The sequence below is a fragment of the Thermobia domestica genome, chromosome 6 (assembly GCF_964235325.1).
Source record: "Thermobia domestica chromosome 6, izTheDome1.hap1.1, whole genome shotgun sequence".
NCBI lineage: Eukaryota > Metazoa > Arthropoda > Insecta > Zygentoma > Lepismatidae > Thermobia > Thermobia domestica.
Window position 1 is genome coordinate 127467472 of NC_137459.1, and position 22990 is coordinate 127490461.

The window sequence follows — 22990 nt, forward strand, 5'->3', positions numbered from 1 at the left end:
AAGAAGAGTACGTGCTAAAGAAGATAAAATCCATAGTCTGATCAGTTTTTCTTGTGATTTTACTGTATGTACTGTGAAATTCTTATATCGTAAGAACATTGGAAGTTCTGGATAGTGGGTTCGACATTGTCAGTGATCTCACAATTGACTGCTAGTCTTCACATATTTGTTGAGGAAAATTGTGGCCATTCAATTTTTTTAACACTCGAACGTATCATTTTATTGTTTAAATTTTGTTGTTTTTGATATGGTATTCGTTATACTGTTTTCCGTTTTTTTTCTTTCTTTTTATTATTTTGTGTATTTCGTCCTTTTTTTTCTCCAAGTTGGTTGTAAACTCGTTGGATGGTAGTTAGGTGTAAATCGAGCTTCTATTTTTATAATAAGTATATGCATATGTTCTTGTTTCAGTAAACCAAGTAGTGATTTACTTGGCTTGAATCTTTTTCAAAGCCCCACTGCATCGAGTGCCTCCACTCCAACAGGCATTCATCCGTATGCTCCTCTTCAGAGTCCTCCTGTTCTGCAGAGTCCTACGACGCAGTCACTAAGTAGTCCGCCAGTTCCTTGCTCAGACTCCGCTCTTTCCTCTCGGTATTCAGGTAAGGGTTATACGTCTTGAAGAATTTCAATTTTAAATATATTAAAAGTTTTAAAAAAAGAGAAGGAATTGATAAAAATTTCTAGTTTACATCATTAAACAATGTGATATAATTGTGTTCGTTATTTGAAGAGACTACAAGATGATCAAGATCTTTTGCATTCAAAATAACTGAAAGTATCTATTTTAGTAATGTAAGAGTGGGAATGCAAATTACTAGTGAAAAAGGTATATTATGAGTCGTTCATCAGGAGTAGGGCAAAACGAAAAAAAAAAAAAAACATACTTGGGAATAAAATTAGAAAACATTTAATTAAAATAAATTGATAATTTTAATTGACCGTGTTATAATTCCGAAGGTATTTTGAATCTTTGGCCGTGTCCAAAAGATACAAATGCGCATTCGAAGTACGCTTATTTCCGGAACTGACATCATTTAGTGTCCGTCAAAGGGTCCAAGTTCACAAGTGTGCGAGTGCATAGTGCGTAGTGTGCGAGGATGTACACTACGTTAGTACACTTGCGTGCTTAACATGGCGGTTACTCGTAGTAGGAACAACGATATTATCCAAATGACCTAATAAAACTTTAAAAAAAATATATTTTAAATATTTTTGTTGAGGTGAATATTTTTGTGAACTGATCTTATAATAATTTACTTGACACAAATAACAAACGAAACGTGTTCATGTTATGCTCTCTTGAATATGCAATATAATTTAAAATAGTGTATGGAAAGCAACCAAATATTTTTTTTTAATAATGTTGTAAAGACATCTGTGCTTTTAAATAATACCTGCCTTATGTAACTTAATTGTGATAAGTAGACTGTCCGTAATGCAGCTATTTCCACGTAAATTACAAACTTTAATGGCATATGGATTAAAATGTTAAGCTTTAGCATAGGATAATGAATACCTAGGTTATTTACAGCTACAGCTGCAGATATTAATTCGTAGGTGGATATTTCTAATTTTCCAGTTTTGATTCTAAGCAAGTCAATTCTAACCGGAAAGACATTCATCTATCTATCTATCTATCTATCTATCTATCTATATATATATATATATATATATATATATATATATATATATATATCTATATATATATATATATATTAGGGTGGTCCATATTTATATGGGGAAAAATAAATTTAGGAATTTCGTTGGACTCACCCCCTAAAATGGTTCCATATGGGACCAAATTAAGCCAGGAGAAAAATTAGATCCATTAAATAATTTTAAATGGTGCCCCAAACGACCTAAAGTTTTGAATGCGTACAATAAATAGTATATGGGAAAAAGCTGGAATAAACTCTTGTAATTTAGAAACGGCTTAAGGGAATGGAAAGATATCTTGGATAATGGAACTAGAGGAAGAGACCAACCTAATCTTGTATAGCATTATCATGGCGGCCATTTTGAAGTCCGCCATCTTGAATTCAGGTCAAAATTTTTAAATAGGAAGAGGGTCATGTGACATATCTTTTTGAGGTAGCATTTCACCAGAAGCGCAAATCTGGTATTATTTTCAAGTTATCTATATTCATGTAAGAGTTATTACGTGTGAAAAACAAAATGCTTCGATGTTATTTTATTACAGTTATGGAACACAGGTTTGTAAGAATTTTGAAAGTCTTTTACATAAACTGAAACAAACTCCTTGTTTCGCTTTGAACTACAAATAAGTTTTTCCATCAAGATGATTCATAGACCATTATGAGGAAAAAGAAAAATTATAACTTGGAAGAAATTGAAATATCCCTTATTTATGTAGTAGCTTTTTGGTAAGTTATGAATCTTACTTGCTACATAGTTCACTTTTGTCGCATCTAGGAAAAGATTGTCTGTGGGGATTCACTATCTGCAAAAGAAACTGTGTCTGCTTCTCATTTTTCGTAAGAACGTTGTTGTAATCTTCTATTAGTTACACTCCCCTTTAAGCTGTACCGTTTGTTACGTGGATGAATTTAACTATTGTCTTTCATTGAAGATAGTCATTGTTATTTGACCATGAAATCGGATCACACACAAGAAACCCTTTGGGTATTTTAAATTTATCGAAAAAAAATTGTGTTTGTTGTAGCAAAATCACTAATTTTTCTTTTCACAAGAATTTTTATGGTATCACCTCTTGCGTCAAGCCTCTTTGCTGCTTCACGGTTTCCCCTTACAGTATTAATTCTTTCAACCATTTTTTGGTTTTCCATTATGGTAACTCCATCATCAAAAAACCCCAGTGCTACGTGTTCCTCCGTCAAGTACCAGAGTTAGCGTGAAAAATTAGAAAAAGTCACTTCAGATAATTCAGCATCTATTTGTCTATAACTGTACAAACCTTTCAAAAATTGCAGGTCTTGTAATGATGAATGGGATGCTTGATCACATTTAAGCCAAGCTTGAACATATAGCCGTATCAGAAAATGCATACTCTCCGAAGACCCGTTTCTATTTGCTTCGTTAAACGAAATTGTTGGCAAAAGAGAAATATTTTTAAATAGTAGATTGCTTTTCCCATCCACCTTACATGGTGAATTGCTCCAGGCAAACGAAAGAAAACTCCTCAAGGAGGTATGCCACCCAAGAATATGATGGTCAGTTCTAGAAATTCCCTGTAATCGTCTCTTTGCTGTCCTGCTTCTGCAAGTTTTATAGCAAAATTCAACACTTCATTTCTTACATAGGAAATATTGTTCCTTACATCATCATCATCAATTCCTGGAATAATGTTAGTGCAATCTATTTTAGACCACTCGTTCTGAAAACACTTCAATAGGAGAACGTCCGGTCCAAATGCAAACGAAACACAATACATATCAAATACACATTTTAAAACTAATTCATAAATGTGGTGTCTACAAAGAAGGTATAGAAGGTTATTTTTGAGCTACTGCTCTAGCAGAATGCAAGCACTGTTGAAATGACCCATATTGCAGGGAGTAGTGTCACAATAAACTGCCTGCACGAACTTTATCTAGTTCCATTCTTCAAGCGAATGTACTATAGTAAAAGCAACATGTTCTTCTCTTGATGATGACAAAATGAGAACACCAATTAGCCTCTCATGACCATCACCTGTAATAAATTATTGATAACCTGTCGGCAGTCTCTCTGTCAGTCAAATTCGGCAGTAGTTTTCCGTTCCAATGCACAACTAACGCACTTGATGCACTCTGAAATTGTTTCCTGTGGTTCTGTGCAATTTCGCTACGAATTTTCTTCCAGCATCGGTGAATAAAAGACCCATTTATTACTAGTTCCTCTACATTATGGCCTAATGCTTCTGCCGTCGCTGTCAGAATATGTATTGCTGCTCTATCAGTGATCTTTTATCGATCAAGAGCAACAAAGTAATAAAATTAGTCTTTGAATAATAAAATTAGTTTTTCCCCTTTTATATCTCTTGGAGGTTTCGGGCACACACGCATCCATATTTACATTTTCTCTAACATTCTCAACTGGGTTTTCCTCTTCATTACTTGAACTGCTCCATGTCTTTTGGTGTATAATGTTGAAACAAATCATTGTCAGAAGCGCATTTTCTTTCTCGTTCCTCTTCCTTTTGAAGCCATGCATATCTCTTGCGTTCTTTTCCCGTCAAACTCATGTCTTTACTTTTAGCCGTGTAAGCGTTATTACCTCTGAAAAGGAGAAATCTTTTTACAGGTAATAGTTCTTACACGACTAAAGCTATCTTTAAAATAGTGCCTGATTTGTGCTTCTGGTAAAACGCTACCTCAAGACGATGTCACATGACCCTCTTCCTATTTGAAAATTTTGACCTGAATCCAAGATGGCGGATTTCAAGATGGCTGCTATGACAGTACTATACAAAATTAGGTATCTTTCTTCCTCTATTTCTGTTATCCAGGGTATCTTTGTATTCCCTTTAGCCGTTTCTAAATTACATGAGTTTATTCCAGATTTTTTCCATATACTATGTACTGTAATCGGATTCAAAATTTTAGATCGCTTGGGGCACCATTTAATACTATTCAATGAAGCTAATTTTTCTCCTGGCTTAGTTTAGTCCCATATGGAACCATTTTAGAGGATGAGTTCAAAGAAATTCGGAAATCAAAAATTATGGACCACCCTAATATATATATATATATATATTAAAATGCTACAAAAGCTATAAAAACGCCTAAACTCCAATCTCTAACTACTTTGGATTTCAAATCTTTGACTTACGGTTATTTATGATTTAATGCTTAACGAAGACAATATTTTAAAGTATGTACTTTAAATAAATTATTATTTAAATACATCTTTTTTATATACAGTTTATGTTTTAAAGCTATTGTTCAAAGCCTTCTTTGGAGTCCTCTTAAACCATATGTTTGTGGCCAATCCTTTCGACAATGAGATCTCGGAAACTACAGGCTTTAGAAAGATAACGTTTTCACTGATCGATTGGAAATTTTATGTAAATTGTCCAGTTCTAATTGAATATTTAAAAAACATGGCCACTATATCTTTATTACATTTTTATAGGTACACTGAAAGTGTTGAAATTAAGAAGAAAATAAAAACTAAAGCATCATTTCTACGTATTATACACTCCAACACCACATAGTTGTATATTGGGAGTGTATATGTCTCAGGCGTATGTTTCATGGCCAAATAATAATAAAAAATGAAGGATAACCATCTCTCCAGTCTAAGATGAATCTTTACTTTTTGAGGGTTTTGCCCAATGAACATCATATATCACTGACATTATAATTAATTGGATATGTAATGTATTTACTTATTACATACTGCATGAGAGAAGAAAGAAAACACTGGTCATACATGAATTAGAAACTCCAATGGGAAGTAGCCTCAAATCTTGCAAACGGTGCGAGATATTGAATAAAATAATCGAAAAAATCTCCCCTTTTTGATACCCCTTGGCTTTTTTTTAAAATCAATACGTCTTTCACTTGTGTCTGTAAAAGGACATGTACAGATGTGAGGAATGACAAGGAGATTCATGCCCCATGTGAATGATGCGCTGTGTAGAGAGTGCAGGTTCAGATAGTATATTTTAAAATACTACAATAGCAATTAAAAGCGCCTGAGCTGCAACCTATAACTTTGGCTTTGAAATCTTTCATTTACGGTTGTGTGAGATTTCACGTTTAACAGAGACAAACATTTTAAGTATGTGTACTTTAAATAAATTAGTTAACTAGATCTTTTTCATAAAGTTTATGATATAAAACTATTGTTCGAAGCCTTTGTATTTTAATAAGCCTTCTCTAAAATCAATGCACGTGAATTGTGCTTCCATCTTCCGAGTTCTTTTAAACTATATGTTGCGGATGTTTATATGTTTGTAGTCAATCCTTGAGACAATGAGATATCGGAAACTACAGGTTCTAGAAAGATCACGTTTTCACTGATCGATTGGAAATATTTGCGTAGATTGTCCAGTTCTAATTGAATATTAAAAAAAAAAAAAAAAAAAACATGGCCATTATTTCTTTATTACATTTTTAGGGTACACTGGAAGCATTGAAATTAAAAAAAAAAAAATTAAAGCATCATATCCTACGCGTTATACATTCCAACATAGCACTGTTGCATATATGGGTTGCATATGCCTCAGGCGTTTGTTTCATGGACAAATAGTAATGAAAAAGGAAGGATAACCATTTCTCCAGTCTAAGATGAATCTTTATTTTTGGAGTGTTTTGCCCAATGAACACCGTATATAACTGCCATTATAATTGTGTATGTAATGCATTTACTTATTACATACTGCATGCAAGAAGGAAGAAAACGCTGGTCATGCATGAATTAAAAACTCCAACCGGAAGTAGGCTCAAATCTTGCAAACTCTGCGAGATAGAGAAAAAAAATAATGAATAAAATCTTCCCTTTATGATACGCCTTGCCGACTTTTTTCAAGACTTCTTTCTCTTGTGTCTGTAAAGGGACATGTACAGATGTTGTGAGGAATGAGAAGGATAGTTATGCTCATATGCGAATGATGCGCTGAGTACAGAGCGCAGGTTCAGCTAGTATATATATATATATATATATATATATATATATATATATAAGCATTAGTTTATTTTTTCTAATTCATCCTCCTTTTGATATCTATGTTCCACCCGATGAACGAAGTGCGGATCAAAAGTTAATTTGACGAAGTGTACACTATCTAGTGTGTACTTTGCAGTTTTGGACACGGCCTTTATTTTGTAACCGTTTTGCATTAGTTATGGTTATGCGTGCAACGGTGCACTTGAAATGTATCGACTGAAGTTGTTTAATTTGTGGTTAAAAATAGTGAAAGTACGAGTTTTATATATATATATATATATATATATATATATATATATATATATATAGATATAGATATATATATATATGTGTGTGTGTTAGATTATCCAGTTTCATTTAATACATTGTAGAGAGAACCCTACAACCGAATCCAAAATTCTATCGCCCTTTAAAAATATATTTTGCTTTCTGAATAACTCAAACTGTTGATGATACTTTTGTGTAATAACACTTTAAGAGGCAACACAAAACGTTGAAGCAGATACATTGATAGGGATAGTATTAAGATAATGTTGCTGACAGAATAAAACTGTAATGTGCTTTATTATGTTGCCAGAGAGAAAATTTGGCTACCATATCTTAGCATTTTGTAAATTTACAAGACGATCTCATCTAATATTTCATTATATCATATGTTTCTTGAGGAATAAAGTTGTTATAACTATTTTTGATCAAAGTAAATTCTTAATATTCAAGTACAGTTTACTCTGTAGTGATTTCAGTTATTCTTCAACAAAGCAACAGCCTTATGCATAGCGAAACGGAAATGAGTGGAATATTTAGAAGAGTTATGCCAGTATCGACAAATACAAGCTTTTACTTTATCCATTAAGATTAGGATTATCTCTACTTTTATATAGAAAAGTAAAAGTGGCTCACTCATCAACGCCAAGCTCATACTACTATACCTAGAAACATTCAATTTGGACAGCATATGCCTTTTGTTACGAGAGGAAGGATTTTTTTTTTTTTAAATGTGTATTCTAAGTATTTTGAGAATCTAACGAATCCCTGAAGTTAGGGACATCAAACTTGCCATATAAACTCTTCATTAAACACAACTGAAAGCATGTTCTTGTGTTTTCGAAGATTCCATTCCTATGGAGGTAAAAAAAAAAAAAAAAAAAAAAATCCAATTCTCATATTAAAAATTTCCTTCCTTTATTCAGAACTGTTCAATATTCACTTAAGTTGAGGATGAGAAATTTGGAATATAAATTCTTGGTTAAAAATAAAGGAATAGATGTTTCATCATTTTCAACAATGCCTCTCTTAAGAAGGAAAAGGGAACAATTACGTTTATCAAATTTCTGGTTCTTTACTCAAAAACTGCCCAATGTGGGGATTCACGTAAGTTCAAGGTGTGAAATTCCGTATATAAACCCGTCATTGAAATGAGCAAACAAGTGTTGCATCTTATTTATTTATTTTTTTTTCTAGAAATTCATCTTCTAGGGGATAAAGGGGAGCAATTTCTACAATATTTAAAATTCCTGTTTTATATTTATGAAATCTTATTCTTCCGTTCGAGGAAGGACACTTCCTGCTAGTGTATATTTAAATCTGTTTGTAGAGTATTATTGTATGTGTAGATGTATAGTATAGGAAAATGGTATAAAATATAACTCCAGTGCGTATTACTTGAGTCGAAATTATAGTAAATATTACGTTTTTAGTTGTTTATGGAAATGAATGCGAAGTTCAGGGAAAATAACGATCGTAGTCTATTCTGAGTTATTATATAATAGATCGAAGGGATCTATCGTATTCACGCGAATCTAAGACGCACCCCCAATTTTTGAGAGAAATAAAAAAAAAAAATCCTGGAATGGAAGACGCGCTCTTTTCGAAAATGAAGAAAACTTACACAGCATTGATTTTAAAGAATTAAAAAAAAAATTAATAAACATGGGAAAACAAATAATGTTATGAGAAAATAAAGAAACATTGAACTTATTGCTGGAATTTATGGTATATTCATGTGCATCTGCCAGTACTTTTTTTCCCTAATGTAATTACGGTTCAACACTTGCTTGCGTCAGTCTTAAAGGGTTTTTATTTCGCGTAAAATGCACGAGTTTAGTTGTGCATTCTGTTCGTACACGCAAAATACAGATTCTTTACAGAATCGTGATTAGTAATTTTTGGCAAAACTCCGTCTGATCTGGCATAAATTTGCATAACTCAAATCTAAGACGCACCTTAATTTTGGAGGCAAAAAAGTGCGTCTTAGAATCGCGTAAGGAGGAGGTTCCCAGTGGGACACTCGGTCGGAAAGGTGTAACACCCTTTTCAGGACTGCTATCCTGAGTGAAGTTTTTCCTTGGGTTACCTTACACCAGATGTCAGGATGGTACCTAACATACATGTCCCATTTTTCCTTTCTTCTGCATCCCCTTTCCCGGGTAGTGTGCTCGCCGAGGGACGTCATTCATCATACTTGACGGACTTAAGGCAGTAAGTTTAGGTAATGCCCAAAAATATCTATAAATAAATAAATAAAATAACAAAGAAGGAAAACACATAATCGCATCAAACAGAATCTTATAATTTGGACTGTTTGCAGTTAAAGGAGTTCACAAAGTTTGTTTCACTTTTCCTAAGTTTTGTATTCGCTTTTTGTTGTTGTTTCAGTTGTATTTCTTCAGATGTTCCTGCGCTTTTGTTGTTTATATTTTTCCTCAAAGATCGCTTTCTTTACTTTTCAGATGTAGGAGATCTGTTTTCTGAAATTGGAGACATTCAGCCTGCCCTTCCTCCTAAGCAGTCTAGACAAAGCACAACACCAACTCCAGGAACAGTTACAATACCAAGGCCTCCGTCACGGAGAGGGGATGTATGTATTTTTACTTACTTACATATTACCATTTGTCTTATTATTGTTTTGTAATCTTTTTCGTTACATATTCTCCGTGGTTGAAAGCTTGCTTAAAAGACTACATCATCCATCATACTTGATAGGCTTAAGGCTATAGGTGCCGGTAATGCCCAGAAATGGGTATAAAACAATAAATAAAACAATAGAGAAAGAATGCCTCTTTAGCTTACCTTGAGGTGTATTGTATGACATGCCATGTAAACTGCTGTTGACCAACATTATGTACGCTGATTTTACCGAAATATTGCAGCTCTTTCATTTATGTTCTGTGTCAGTATTAAGGACGTTATAAAATAGAGGATCTGCTTATATGTATCTTCATCCTATGAACCCAATGAAGCCGAGCATCGTCTCAGCTGGCTGGCACTTACTCTCGCTTCCACCATGATTGTTAGCTCGAAACATTGCGATCTCAGTGGCGCGGAGCAGGTGGAGTAAGTGTGGCGAAACTGTGACGTATGGCTTCACGATTTTGTACTATAGGCAAATCCTCTATTTTATAACATCCTTAGTCAATGTTGTCTTCAATACCCATTTATATTTCTCATTGACTTCATAAGCCTATGGAGCAATACACGAGATATAAAATAATCTTGTATTACAGATAGTTGTTTTAACGGAATTCTTATTGTGATTGTCTGTAATCAAGTGTCATAACGTGAAACATTGTAAAAGCTGTTTGGACACGTAAATACCCCGCGCAGATTTACTTTTGGCGCAATACTAGAAATAAACGTTGAAAAAATATAATTCTTTCACTAGCTTCCTTGTTTTTGTATCAAAAAAGGTTTGCAGTGGACGACATGAACGTATCTCACTTGACATAGATAAAATTTAAGGGGGCCATCAGAAGGAATTGTTTAAAAAGTAAAATTATTTTACGGTTTGTGTATAAATGCGGCTTCCGAATGTAGCATAACAACTATACTGCAAAAAAAGCATGAATGCTATCCAACCGAGTCACAGTAGGGCGAAGCTGGTGAACACGCGCGGGGATGTGTCCGAAGGTAGTAGACGCGTCAGTGATAGTGGGTATACGCATAAGCGACGGTACTTACAAGAAGTGGGTCTTCGCAATGGTACGAGTTTCAATAGTACTTGTCATGGTTTCACAGTAGTAACGCTCCACTTGTAAACAAAATACAGCTTGTGTACACTGCAAAAGTACACCGCCGGTGGAAAATAGCATGTAATAGTGTCATCTTTCATATGTACTCACTATTTTATCCATCGTAAAGCACTTGTAATGATTTTACACTAGTAACCCTACACTTGCAAACCTGAAGTACAGCTGAATAACATTGTATTTAATTTTGTCGCCTGCTGAAATGGGTTCCTTATAATTATGTCTTTTCATGTAAAGCATTCAATTTTACATCTAAATCTTACAAAATGTAATGAACCGAACCCACGCCCACATCAACTAGTCGTGTACTTAAGAGAGGTTTTATTTACTACTCAATGCTGTATGCAAAGCAAGATTTCGGTCATTTAACTTCCTGCGAAGTTCAAAAACATATCAAGGTTTATATATATACTAATTTGTACGAAGCGAAACTCGTAAGAAATTGAAACTCTAGTCGCACTTAAATCAGCCTTGTACTTACGTAACTTTTCTATACCAAATTTTTCAGATTTTAATGTGTTCAACATTAGCAGGTGCAACTTGTAACTATGAAATTATTTACGTTTTATTCTCTACAAAAACAAAAAAATACACGAAAGCTACCATGCATTTTAAAGCAAAAATAGCGTGCTTCCTGACATAGCAAGCAAGATGCCTGTTCAATTATTATCCACATAAAACTTAATATTTAATCATACACCATTTAAGCATGCTTCATAGCGTCATAGGGATGAAATACAATTTAGTATTCACAGCAGTTTTACCTCATACAATTAATTTTGCGCTGAATAACCAATAATATGTATAAAACAATTTCCCAGATACAAGTAACATAGGCCTATTGTGCAATATCAACATAAAAACTACGAACATGTTGATATTTTCAGTCAAAATGTATTTTCCTACAATGTACAAAACAATCTAGGCCAGAAACTCAGATGTGTAAGTAATATTTACACAAAGTAAGTTAAAATATATTATTTATTCTGATCGTAACTAATCGAACACGAAAGTTCCATACCTGTTTCTCATGTCTTTTTTTTTTTTTTTTTTTAACAAGTTTTCATTAAATGATTTAACATATGCCTCGTGAAGCCTCATTACAAAGTCTGGATCATTCCGCATTAAGCATCTAAATGCCTGCAGTAACTGATCTTTCGTAAGAGGCGTTAATTCCGGTACCAATGCATCCAAACTAGGCTGTACAATGTAAGCGTGACAAACCTATTGAGTTGGAGTGTACACTACTTCGGTGAACATTCGAAGGTTTTGGTTCATTCTCTTCTTTCGACGACGTAACCATAACAGGAGGCATTAATGGAGGTTGAGTAAGATTCACTACATAATGGTGCCCACAACAAACTTTTTGGCATTACTGCTTCAGGCACATGACCGATAATTACACTGCAGGACCTACCATAGGTTGCTTCAGTCCTTTATGTTCACAGTCCACAGGAAAATGTGTAGAGCTAGCTGTAGCAAAAAAATCCATTACAGCCTGCAGTATTTCTTCTTTACATTCTCCGAAGTTTGCACTACACTGCCTGATTTGGATAGGTCGCTACACGTTTGTGTTCCGTGATCTTTTCCCTGGGAATTTTTCAGTGTATAATCACCTTGTGCTTTACTTAACATTGTAATTATGTCTACGTTAACACCTTTCGGTCTTACCATGTTACTTGTTCTTTTCTTGTTACCTAGGTCCTTTACTAAACTATCAAGTATCGATGCTATCCGAGTACACTCGTCCTTAACATAAAACCAGATACAGCATATGCAATACCTTTCATTACAGTACAACAAAAATGGTTCTTGAACTTGCATTTTAAGTCCGCACGTAACGGGTTCCACCAAATTGTTCGTATTTAGCCTATTCATAATAACAATCCCATGATAGGGTTCACCATTGCGACTATACACAAACAATGGACCTTGAACGTCTGTTCTTTCCCACTCATTTACCTCCGTATTAAATGTATATAAAGCAACGTGTCGCACAGTTGCTACTAAATCATTCACATAAGGATCCACTTTCTTTAACGCTGACACGTTCATACGCAATTCACATGTGTCCGCCATGTTTGCGGTAATGACAACATTCAACTGTTGCCTCTGTTCTCTCGCTAGATGGATCTGCTATATTCGATTTCGAATGTTAGCGGAAGTGAGAGATATACATCCGCATTGTAAATTTTCCGAATTTCTTCACAGCATGAATTGCAAAGATATTGCAAGAACCTTTAAAAATCTGTGAACACCAACGGCCACCAGGGCCCCGGCGGACCATCTGAAAATTTTAAATAAAAACCCACTATTTTTTTGTAGATTCAAATTCTGCGACCGAAAATAAGCAAATTTTACTTGAAGTATTTTTTCATTATTCTACTAGATGGCGCTGTAATAGCAAAAAAGTGAATATCATCGTACGCACGTCACCTCTCACGTAAAATATTTCCGAAATGACAGAAAATGTAAAAAATCTATTTACGGAGCTCCTTCGTGGCTAAGCGGTTAGCGTACGCGCCTTTGGCCTGAGAAAGACGGGTTCGATTCCAGGCAGGAGCTCATGTGATTCGGATTCCACGTTAATCAGTAGGTCCCTTCTCCTATATCCTCGCTGTTGAAAGGGACGTTAAACTCAAAATTAACTCAAATCTAGTTACTAACAATGTACTCGTGTCAGGGGCCTATAAAATTCTGTGAACAGCAAGTGCCCCAGGGTTCCCATCATAGGGCCCCGCGAGCAAGCTTGAAAATTTTAAATGGAAACCCCCTATTTTTATTGTAGATTCGAATTCTACGAACGAAAATAAGCAAATTTTACAGGAAATACTTTTCCGTTATCTTACTAGATGGCGCTGTAATCACAAAAAATGAATATCATCGTACGTACGTAACCTAACTCTGCATCCTAAAATATTTGCGAAATGGCAAAAAAAATGTGACAAATCTAGTTAACGAACAGTGTACCCATGTCAGGGACATATAAAGTTTTGTGAACAATAAGTGCCCTCAGGAGTCCCATCATAGGGCCCCGGGGGCCAACGTGAAAATTCTAAATGGAAATCCTCTATTTTTATTGCAAATTCGAATTCTGCAACCAAAATAAGCAAATTTTACTTAAAGTACTTTTCCGTTATTCTATGAAATTGAGCTGTAATCACAAACAAATGAATATCATCGTACGCACGTCACCTAACTCTACAACCTAAAATATTTCCGAAATGACAAAAAATGTAAAAAATCTATTTACGGAGCTTCTTCGTGTCTATGCGGTTAGCATACGCACCTTTAACCGGGAGACTAGGGTTCGATTCCAGGCGGGAGCTCATGTGGTTCGGATTCCACGTTAATCAGTTGGTGCCGTCTCCTATAGCGTCGCTGCTGAAAGGGACGTTAAGCTCAAAATTAACTCAAATCTAGTTATGCAGAAATGTACCCATGTCAGGGGACTATAAAATTGTGAACACCAAGTGCCCTCAGGGGTCCCGTCATATGGCCCCGGGGCCAACTTGAAAATTTAAAATAGAAACCACCTTTTTTATTGAAGATTCGTATATTGCGACTTAAAATAAGGAAATTTTACTTGAAGTACTTTTTCGTTATCTTACTAGATGGCATTGTATTCGCAAAAAATGAATATCATCGTACGTATGTTACCTAACTCTGCGATCTAAAATATTTCCGAAATGACAAAATATGTGACAAATCTAGTTACACAACATTGTACCCATGTCAGGGGCCTTTGAAATTCTGTAAACAAGAAGTTCCTCCAGGGGTACAATCATATGGCCCCGGAGGTCAACTTAAAAATTTTAAATAGAAACTCCCTATTTTTGTTGAAGATTCGGATTCCGCGAACGAAATATATAAATTTTACTTGACTTTTCGCTATCTTCCTAGATGGCGCTGTAATCGCAAGAAGTGAATATCATCGTACGTCACCTGATGCTGAAACTAAGTATCCCGAGATATACATTTCCAATTTAAATATGTGTCCAATAATTTTAAAAGATCTATTGAACTAACATAAAATGAAGTTGTCCTAATCTCCCCAAAATTTTAAATAGAAACACTCAATTTTTATTGCAGATTCGGACTCTGCAACCGAAAATAAGTTAATTTTTTATTTTTAATACGTTTTCGTTATTCTTTTAGATAGCACATTAATCACAATAATAATAGTAATACCATCGTACGTCACATGAGGTTGATAAATGAAAAGCTAGTTCAGAAACTGAACATGCAGTGTGATGTTGGTGGTAAGACTTGCAAACAAACTTATGAACACGTTTGTAATATTTTTCAAGATCTGAGATTTTTCTCTGAGATTGTGGATACTATGAAAATTGATTAACGCCAGCTCTCCGTTGGGACATGAAGTGTCAATTAAGTAATCGGACAGTGTCAAAAAAGAATTATTAAGTTAATCATTTTTTGTCATGGTTTCATAGATGTGATGTGATCTGAATATAGGCCATGTATTTTTTCTGCCAAGTAAAAGTGAAAGTGAAAACTTATGGTTCGTTGGTGAATCTATAAGAGTTTAATCCTTTTGGGCTTTATGGTACGATTCTGTACCATGAAGTAATGTTATAATTATTATGGTCATATGATACGTATTGAACCCGGTTTTTTTGGTCGTCACGCATAGACCAAAGAACACCACAGATGTGTTTGGAACCGCATGACAAACTTGGCGGCGTCAAGTGGGGTGCGGTGAGGCATGAATTTTTTTTTCTTAAGGGTAATTTCAAAAATTTTTCCCATCCTTAGTTTTCAAAATATCAGATAGAAGTTTTACATACGGACTATGTGCAACTTATGGTATTCCTGTATTTTGAGATCTATGTGAACGCAGCCTCCAGCCCGAGGGACGCAAATGTTCCGAGTGGATGACATTTTTTCAAAAAATTCCGGTTTTCCCGAATTTCCTAGTTCAGTAATATGATATGAATATATGTGTGTGGTACCGTTAGAAATGGCGCGTAATATGACGTTTGAACCATTATACTAGGTTAAATAGTAATGTTGTAGGAATTTTTAATATATATATATATATATTGTAAGCGCCACTATCCGTCAGACCAGGCAGGAGAAATCGAGACTATCAAAATAAAGAAAATTTTATCTCGATCTCCCACCCAAAAATCCTGCAGACTAGACTTTTTGAGACAATACCGGGATGCAACAGCTCCACTGAGGCAAAATCTTTATCGGTGTTCCAATGTTCAACTATCTTGTACACAAAATCGTTAGCAAATAAATCCTATAGGAGAGGTTTAGCAGCCATTGGATTAACAATTTTTCAATTCCGGTAACTTATCAAATAAGTTTCAAAGGAAAAAATATTAAGGAGAGTGGTGGAGTAGAAATTCAAGATTAGCACCATTTCAACGCACGAGAAGACGACCTAAAGATGGAAAACTTGCCTTTTGAAATAAGCAATTACTACACAACCTCACACTTCCCTACTTATTTCTTTTTATTACAACTCTAAACAACAGGCAATACTCTCAAGAAGAAATTACATCAAAATAAGTATTAAATAATTTCAAGCCAGGTATTTACAATATTTTTTAAATGATCAGTTCTTCCCGTGCAAAATGCATATATGCTATCGGCACTAACTGGACATGTAACGTGGTCGATACATCCACTGGCACGCTTTAAAAGATTCATGAATAGAATTTTTATTGTCGGTTAAACATCAAGAAAAATTCAAACAATTAATAACTGTACATGCAACAAAGAAAGTTAAGTAATTACATTAAGAATAAATAAATAATTACAACAAACAATAATGATAATAACAGTAGACAGAATTCATAAGTTATTTAAAATTGAAAAACTTCAAAATATATATGAAAATCTTATTATACGTTACCAAATACAAATATAATAATAGTGTCTATATATATATATATATATATATATATATATATATATATATATATATATATATATATATTCACATCTCAGTATTTCTTCACATTTTTGAAAAAATGTTCAGAATTTGATGTTTTTAGACGATAGTAATTCTGCTAATGTCTAGGTTCGCCATATAACCTCCGACACGGGACTACGTCGGTAAGAGTTAACTGAATTACTGTCACCTGAAACTAGAACCGTATTAGGCGTTAAAAACCTTCTGGCTACAACTCTTATGCCATTTGTCATTTCAAGGATTTTGCTATTTTATTGTTCAAAGATGATTTCACATGGGAACGGAGCAACATTTCATCTCCTATGTTTATAATTAGCTCTCTCCTCTGCATCATTATCCTCTTTCTCAGATTCTAACATTTCTCCATTTTCTCCAAGGCTGCCTTCCATAAATCTTGAGTAGATTTACTAGCGAAATGCGTGCCAACTCTGTTCCATCGGCACTCTAATATAGCGTAATTCGGATGTCCTAAGAAATCCTAGATAGAATACATCTTTAGACCCGCATGCTCACTAATATTTAACATATACTAGAAATCAGGAAGTAGTGATGACCAAAAATGCCGTTTTCAGAAAAATAATACCTGAGAGACGATTTAAGGGTATTTATAAATCGTTCAGCTGTATTCCCTTCTGGATGATACGGACTAAGCCCAATATTATTTATTCCAAGTCCAAAAAGAAACAGAGAAATACTCAGAAAGCTCGAAGCATTATCCGTGGAAATAGCTTCTGGGAATCCTAAGGTGCTAAAAATATACACCATTTTATCAGCAACAGAGGAGCTCAAAGTTCTATTTCTCTAAAACAACAAAACGATTGTCCACGCCTATTAGGATGTATTTAAAGCGCTCACAACTCGGTAGGGTCCCAATTACATGAAACCTCCAGTGGGAATTAATTCTTTTAGAATAATTTGAAATAAGTAATCTTATTTTTCTTCGGCTATCTTTAGACGGCTGACATCTGTCATAAGATTTTAAGTATTGCCCAATATATTCTGCCATCTTTTCCTATGTGAATTGTTTCATTATTTTTTTATGGTTTTATGTGTTCCAGCATGCCCACCAATTATTTTATCGTCGTAGTAGTATTAACCCGTCTCAAATCCTTAGGAATAATTATTTTATATGGATTTAGATCAGAATTTGTCGTTTTCAGTAGGATCTTGTTAGAAATAATATATCCAAGTCACGATTATCCCCTTTTTATTTTGTCAATAATAATCTTTTAATCAGGATTTTCTCCCCGCAATAAGTCAATAGATTCTTTGATTAATGGCAATCTCCAAGAATGTACAAACTGAAGGTTTCTCTTAACCGCCACCAAACCAACGGGATCATCGATAACACTAAACTCAAATGGATCATGAACTCTTCTTCAGATATCCGCAACCAGATTTTCACCAGACCTGATATGTTTGATTTCAAATTCAAACTGGTAAAGAGTTTCAACTAGCAGACCATACTTCAATAAACGTTTTGAATTACTAAAAATCAATGTGAGGACCTTGTTATCTGTAAGCACATCAAACACCTTAACTATATAATGGCAACAAACCCTGCTCCTGCCAAGTGAACTTTGTGGTGGACAAACACCGTGTATGTGGGTTTTCTCGGGGTTCTCCCGTTTCGTCCCACTTCCCTCATTCCACCATTTTATTCATCTCTCATCACCGTCTCTTTTAGCCTAACCGGCATAACCGTGGGACGTAAAACAAAAATTTCATTTCATTTCGTATATAATAGCAAAACTTGGAAATGGTTTTCACTACGCTAATAAACTCGATTTCACATATGCTGCGATGCTTGTCGGCCTCTGAAAGATTCTTATTATAAAAAGCTGTTGGTTGAAGGTCTCCCTTACTGTTTTCCTGCGAAATACATCCAGCGTTGCTCTTATCACTCCCGTCAAGATTCACAAAGAAACGCTTACTAGGAATGCGCAAAAGTCGAGACAAATCTCGAATTCGAGTCGAGAAACACTGTAAAATTCGAGTCGAGTAGAGACGAGACTGCTCGTAAAAATCTCAATTCGAATGTCTCGAAAATCTTTCTATAATTTTTAATATTATTTTGAAGAAAGTATTCGCTCAAAAACAGCCTTGAAAGCAATTCCAGCATTTATTACTTTAATCATTCGAGATCAATATTTAATTTTCAGCTCAATTCAGTCAATCAGAACTTAATTAATGTGATATTTGATTGTTCATCAAATAGTTATAATAATATTTGATTACCTAGTTTGTATAAAACTTGTGATAAATTGAACTTTATAAATTCTCTGAATGAGCAGTTACCAGTCTATAGTAATTTAGCATAGTTATAATTATTATGTTTTCTTTCGCATGAACGGAATAGGGCTACATAACTTGTTGATAATTTGCTTCCCGAACTATTTTGAGGCTTTAATGTGTTTCAGTATATCACGAGTTGCGCATATTGTAAAATTCTTTCTATATAGGGTAGAGCAATTATCGTTCACGGGAGGTTGAACTTTCCCATTACCTTTTATTATAAAAAGATCTTGTGTACAAAAGTATATTACAATAGATTTCTCTAATATATAGGTAAAGTAAGGAGCCCAATGCCCAGGCGTCGTAGGGCTTTGTAGGTGAGGTTACTCTCTTTGACCAGGCGTCGTGAGAGGGAATGAAAGTATGATTAGGTGTCTCTGGGTGACCGGGCGTCATGAGAGAGAGAAAATGAACCCAATGGCCAAGCGCCTTAGGGCTTTGGTGGTTTGATCAACCTGGAGAGATTGAAGATTATTGAGGTGTGCTGCAGTCTTTTATCCGAAAATGTCGGCTACCTTCGTTGATCTCAGTCTTGTGGACTGTTGGCGATGGTGGGCGACTCCTCTTCGGTACTCTCGTCTGCGCTGTATTTATTTACTGCAAACACGTGTAATAAACACATGGCTACATCTTGGTGTGAAGGCATGCGGACTCTCACCCCCGTGGCGTAGAAAAAAGTAAGCCACAAGATTATTTTTGCCATTGTTTGGAATTCGCATATTGGAAGCAGCACTGTAAAAGCACTGAAACACTTGAACACAAAGTTAAAAGCAGTGGTCACTTATGAAACACTATATACAACACTATCACACAGATAAAGTTAAAGTTGAAGTATTAACAGTTTGTCCTCTAACCTAAGAAGGATCCGTAAACAATACTTCATCTCCGTCAAAGGAGAGGCTGTCGAGGCTCTGGTGGTTACAATTAGTATTTATATATTAGTTCATTGATAGTAATGGCCGTAGTACATTGTTGCGATGATGGGCGACTCCTCTTCGGTACTATCGTCTGCGCTGTATTTACTGCAAACACATGTAATAAACACATGGCTACAGCCTGGTGCGAAGACATGCGGAACCTTACAATATAACATCTTTGTACATCACATACTATGATACGAGACTATGTTACATAGTATATTACAATAAATGGGCTCTTTGTATGCCATGAACTACTACAGATAGGTACCTTTCACTCCTACAGATACGTAGTTTTAAAAGGAGTTTTGTAAACGCTAAACTATAAAACAATAAACTCCATACAGAAGTTATGGTTTTGGTTCCCAACATTAAAGAAATATGGATTGTTCATTGAACAGCTCCTTGATACCTGTACTGTGGAACGTAAAAAAGCTGGCGGCGGCTTAATTATGCTCTGGGTAACATTCACGTGAGCATCCATGTGTCTAGTGGAGCTCAAGCAAGGCACCATGATGACCGAGGCGTATCACACACTGCTTGCAGACTACGTACACCCCTTCATGACGACCATGTTCCCAACGGAAGTGGCATTTTTCGACAAGATAATCCAACATGTCACAAGCCAGGAGTGTGATGGAGTGGTTCGAGGAACACGAGGGGCGAGTTGCAAGTAATATGCTGGTCCCTCAGCTCGCCGGATCTGAACTCAATCGAACACCTCAAAGATGTGATTGAACGTGACGTCAGAGCGCATCGCCTCTCCCCGGAATTTACGGGAATTAGGTGACCTACCAAGGACCTACCTTCCAGTGACCTACGAAGGATCATTGCGTTCATGCCGAGACGCCGAGGCCATTGTTATCCATGCCGAACGTGTAGATACTGACAATTAGGTAGGTAGTTATAATGTTCATAATGTGTGCACATATTTTAACTCTTATACATTGTCTCGACTCGAATTTCGAGACGTCTCGAATTCGAGTCGAGTTGAGACATATTTTCGAGTCGAGACAACATTTTATCAAGACAGGCTTATATTTCGAATCGTGCGTATCCCTACCGCTTACTAAGATCCTTAGTTTTCAGAACAACTTTGTCTACCAAAATATTATTCCATTTATCAAGAATATTTTCGTGTTCAGAAGTCCATACAAATTTAGTGTTGACCGACATTAAAAAACTAAGCGGTCTGAGAATCTCTTGGATTTCGTAAGAGCATTTAGCATAAAAGCTGAATAAACCTAGAATTTTCGTAAGACCTCTCCTGTTCCTAGGAGGAGGGAATAATTCTTAATACCTGCTACTCTCGTCGGGTAGATTCCCATTTGATCCCCACCTATAGTATACCCTAAATAGTTTTTCTTACAAAAGAACACATTTATCCGGCGAGATAGTTTTATTATACTTCTTGAAGCATTTCAACACTTTCCCAATAGTCTTTTTGTGTTCTACGCTATTCGAAGAAATTAACACATCATCGAAATAAGTATTAACATCTTACTTTCCAAACCTCCGACCACCTTTTGCATAGCTCTTACCAAAACATTACTTCCCGTTTTTATACCAACTGGAATTCTCGTATATTGATACTATCCTTTACGAGTTACAATAGTGGTAAAGTCTCGTTAATCTATATGCAGATAAATCTGGTGGTAAGCTTTATTTAAATCGATTTTCGAATGCACAGTTTTATCTTCCAAACCTGTCATACAAGCTTCCGGGTTGGGGAAATGAATCACATCATTCACGATTACTCCATTGACCTTAATTTAATTTCCTACAATCCTATATGATTTATTTTTTAACGAGAAGACAGCTGCTAGGAAAATTAAAATAATCTACTTCAACGAGAATATCTTGGCGGATCAATTTCTCAATCTTCTCATCAAAAACCTCTTTGTTTTGGGGGACCAGGAAAGGATTTTGCTTAAATGGTTTCACTTTTAGGTAAATTCTCCAAATCTTTAATACAACCAATATCTTTAATACAACCTATCTGAAATCACATCTGAATAATTCTTTTTAGTTGATTCGATGAAAGATATTACATCTGGATCCCGATAAAACAATTTCTCATAGGGAAATATTGGTTTTTCACCCTTACGTCTTTATGGTTTTCACTTGTTCAAATCGATCTAATTCATCATCAAGATTTATCACTCCCTCGGAAATATACTTTGTTTCACTTAATCAACCTGTGGAAATTTTCAGCAAGTTCCAAATCAGCATACGATGCCTCAGAATCACCATACTTTAAATTTTCCTTTGGTGATTCCTTATTCGAAGTTTTGTTGAGAGTTTGGGATTAGCTGGATTTCCCATTTTGCCGTTTTAGCACAATCAACAGAATCTTCTAAAATCCTCTTGTTCTGTAATTCCACTGAAGATTTTATATTCGTTCTTTTCTTCTGTTCTGGATTTGAACCAACATCCTTCAAACCAAATGAATTGTTTTCTCTATGTTCCACATTAGTCTTTAATTTCAGGCGACAGCTGACATTCGCCATCCTTTTTAGGTTTTTCAATATCAGGACCAACCAATCCACATGTCCCTTCAGGTTTTAAGTTGCAGTTGGAAGTTGAAGCCATAGCCATATCCACCGATATTTTATTTATAGTATTCGCTTCATTACACCCAATTGACTCTTCATAATCAAAAGTTATTCTTTTATCATCCCGATCACGTTGTGTCTAACTGAAGATTTTTTTCCTCAGGATAATTTTTCAAATTGCAAGCTGGACTGGCTTCTTGATGGTAAAATTGATTTTGGTTGCACTCTATCATCCTACGCAGTTCCATCAATTGCACTTGTTCCGGGACTTTTATATTCAATAGTTCTGATTCAAAATATTGATAACACCGGCCTGCGAAATAAAACTTTTTCTCCGGCAAAACATTGAGGATGTGGTTTAACCTAATTTAGGTGTGCTAATTTCAAATATCAAAACCGTTTTTGCCTATCTCGTAGTTTTTTTTTTTTTTTTGCTATTTGCAAACAAAAAAATTATACTGTTATTTCGATAGAACACACTTAGTAGACAATATGTGTAATTTGAATGGGACATGATCAAATTGCGACGAATATATAAAACACTATGTAAGTTTCATTTGTGAAAGGTATAAATCTCACCACAAGTACATTATAATATTGCCTGTCATATACAGT

General features: G+C 35.1%; 1 protein-coding gene across 5 annotated transcripts in view; it reads left to right on the forward strand.

Annotated features, from left to right (window-relative positions):
- LOC145688193 (F-BAR domain only protein 2) overlaps window positions 1-22990 on the forward strand; it is a 274258-nt gene that overhangs the window by 193635 nt on the left and 57633 nt on the right. For 4 of the 5 annotated variants that reach the window (XM_081762063.1, XM_081762065.1, XM_081762067.1 and 1 more), the window contains 2 exons: window positions 412-602; window positions 9366-9493. In XM_081762063.1, coding sequence (XP_081618189.1) covers window positions 412-602; window positions 9366-9493 — 319 coding nt within the window. The remainder of the gene's footprint in view (window positions 1-411; window positions 603-9365; window positions 9494-22990) is intronic. The other variant, XM_081762064.1, reaches the window with a different exon arrangement.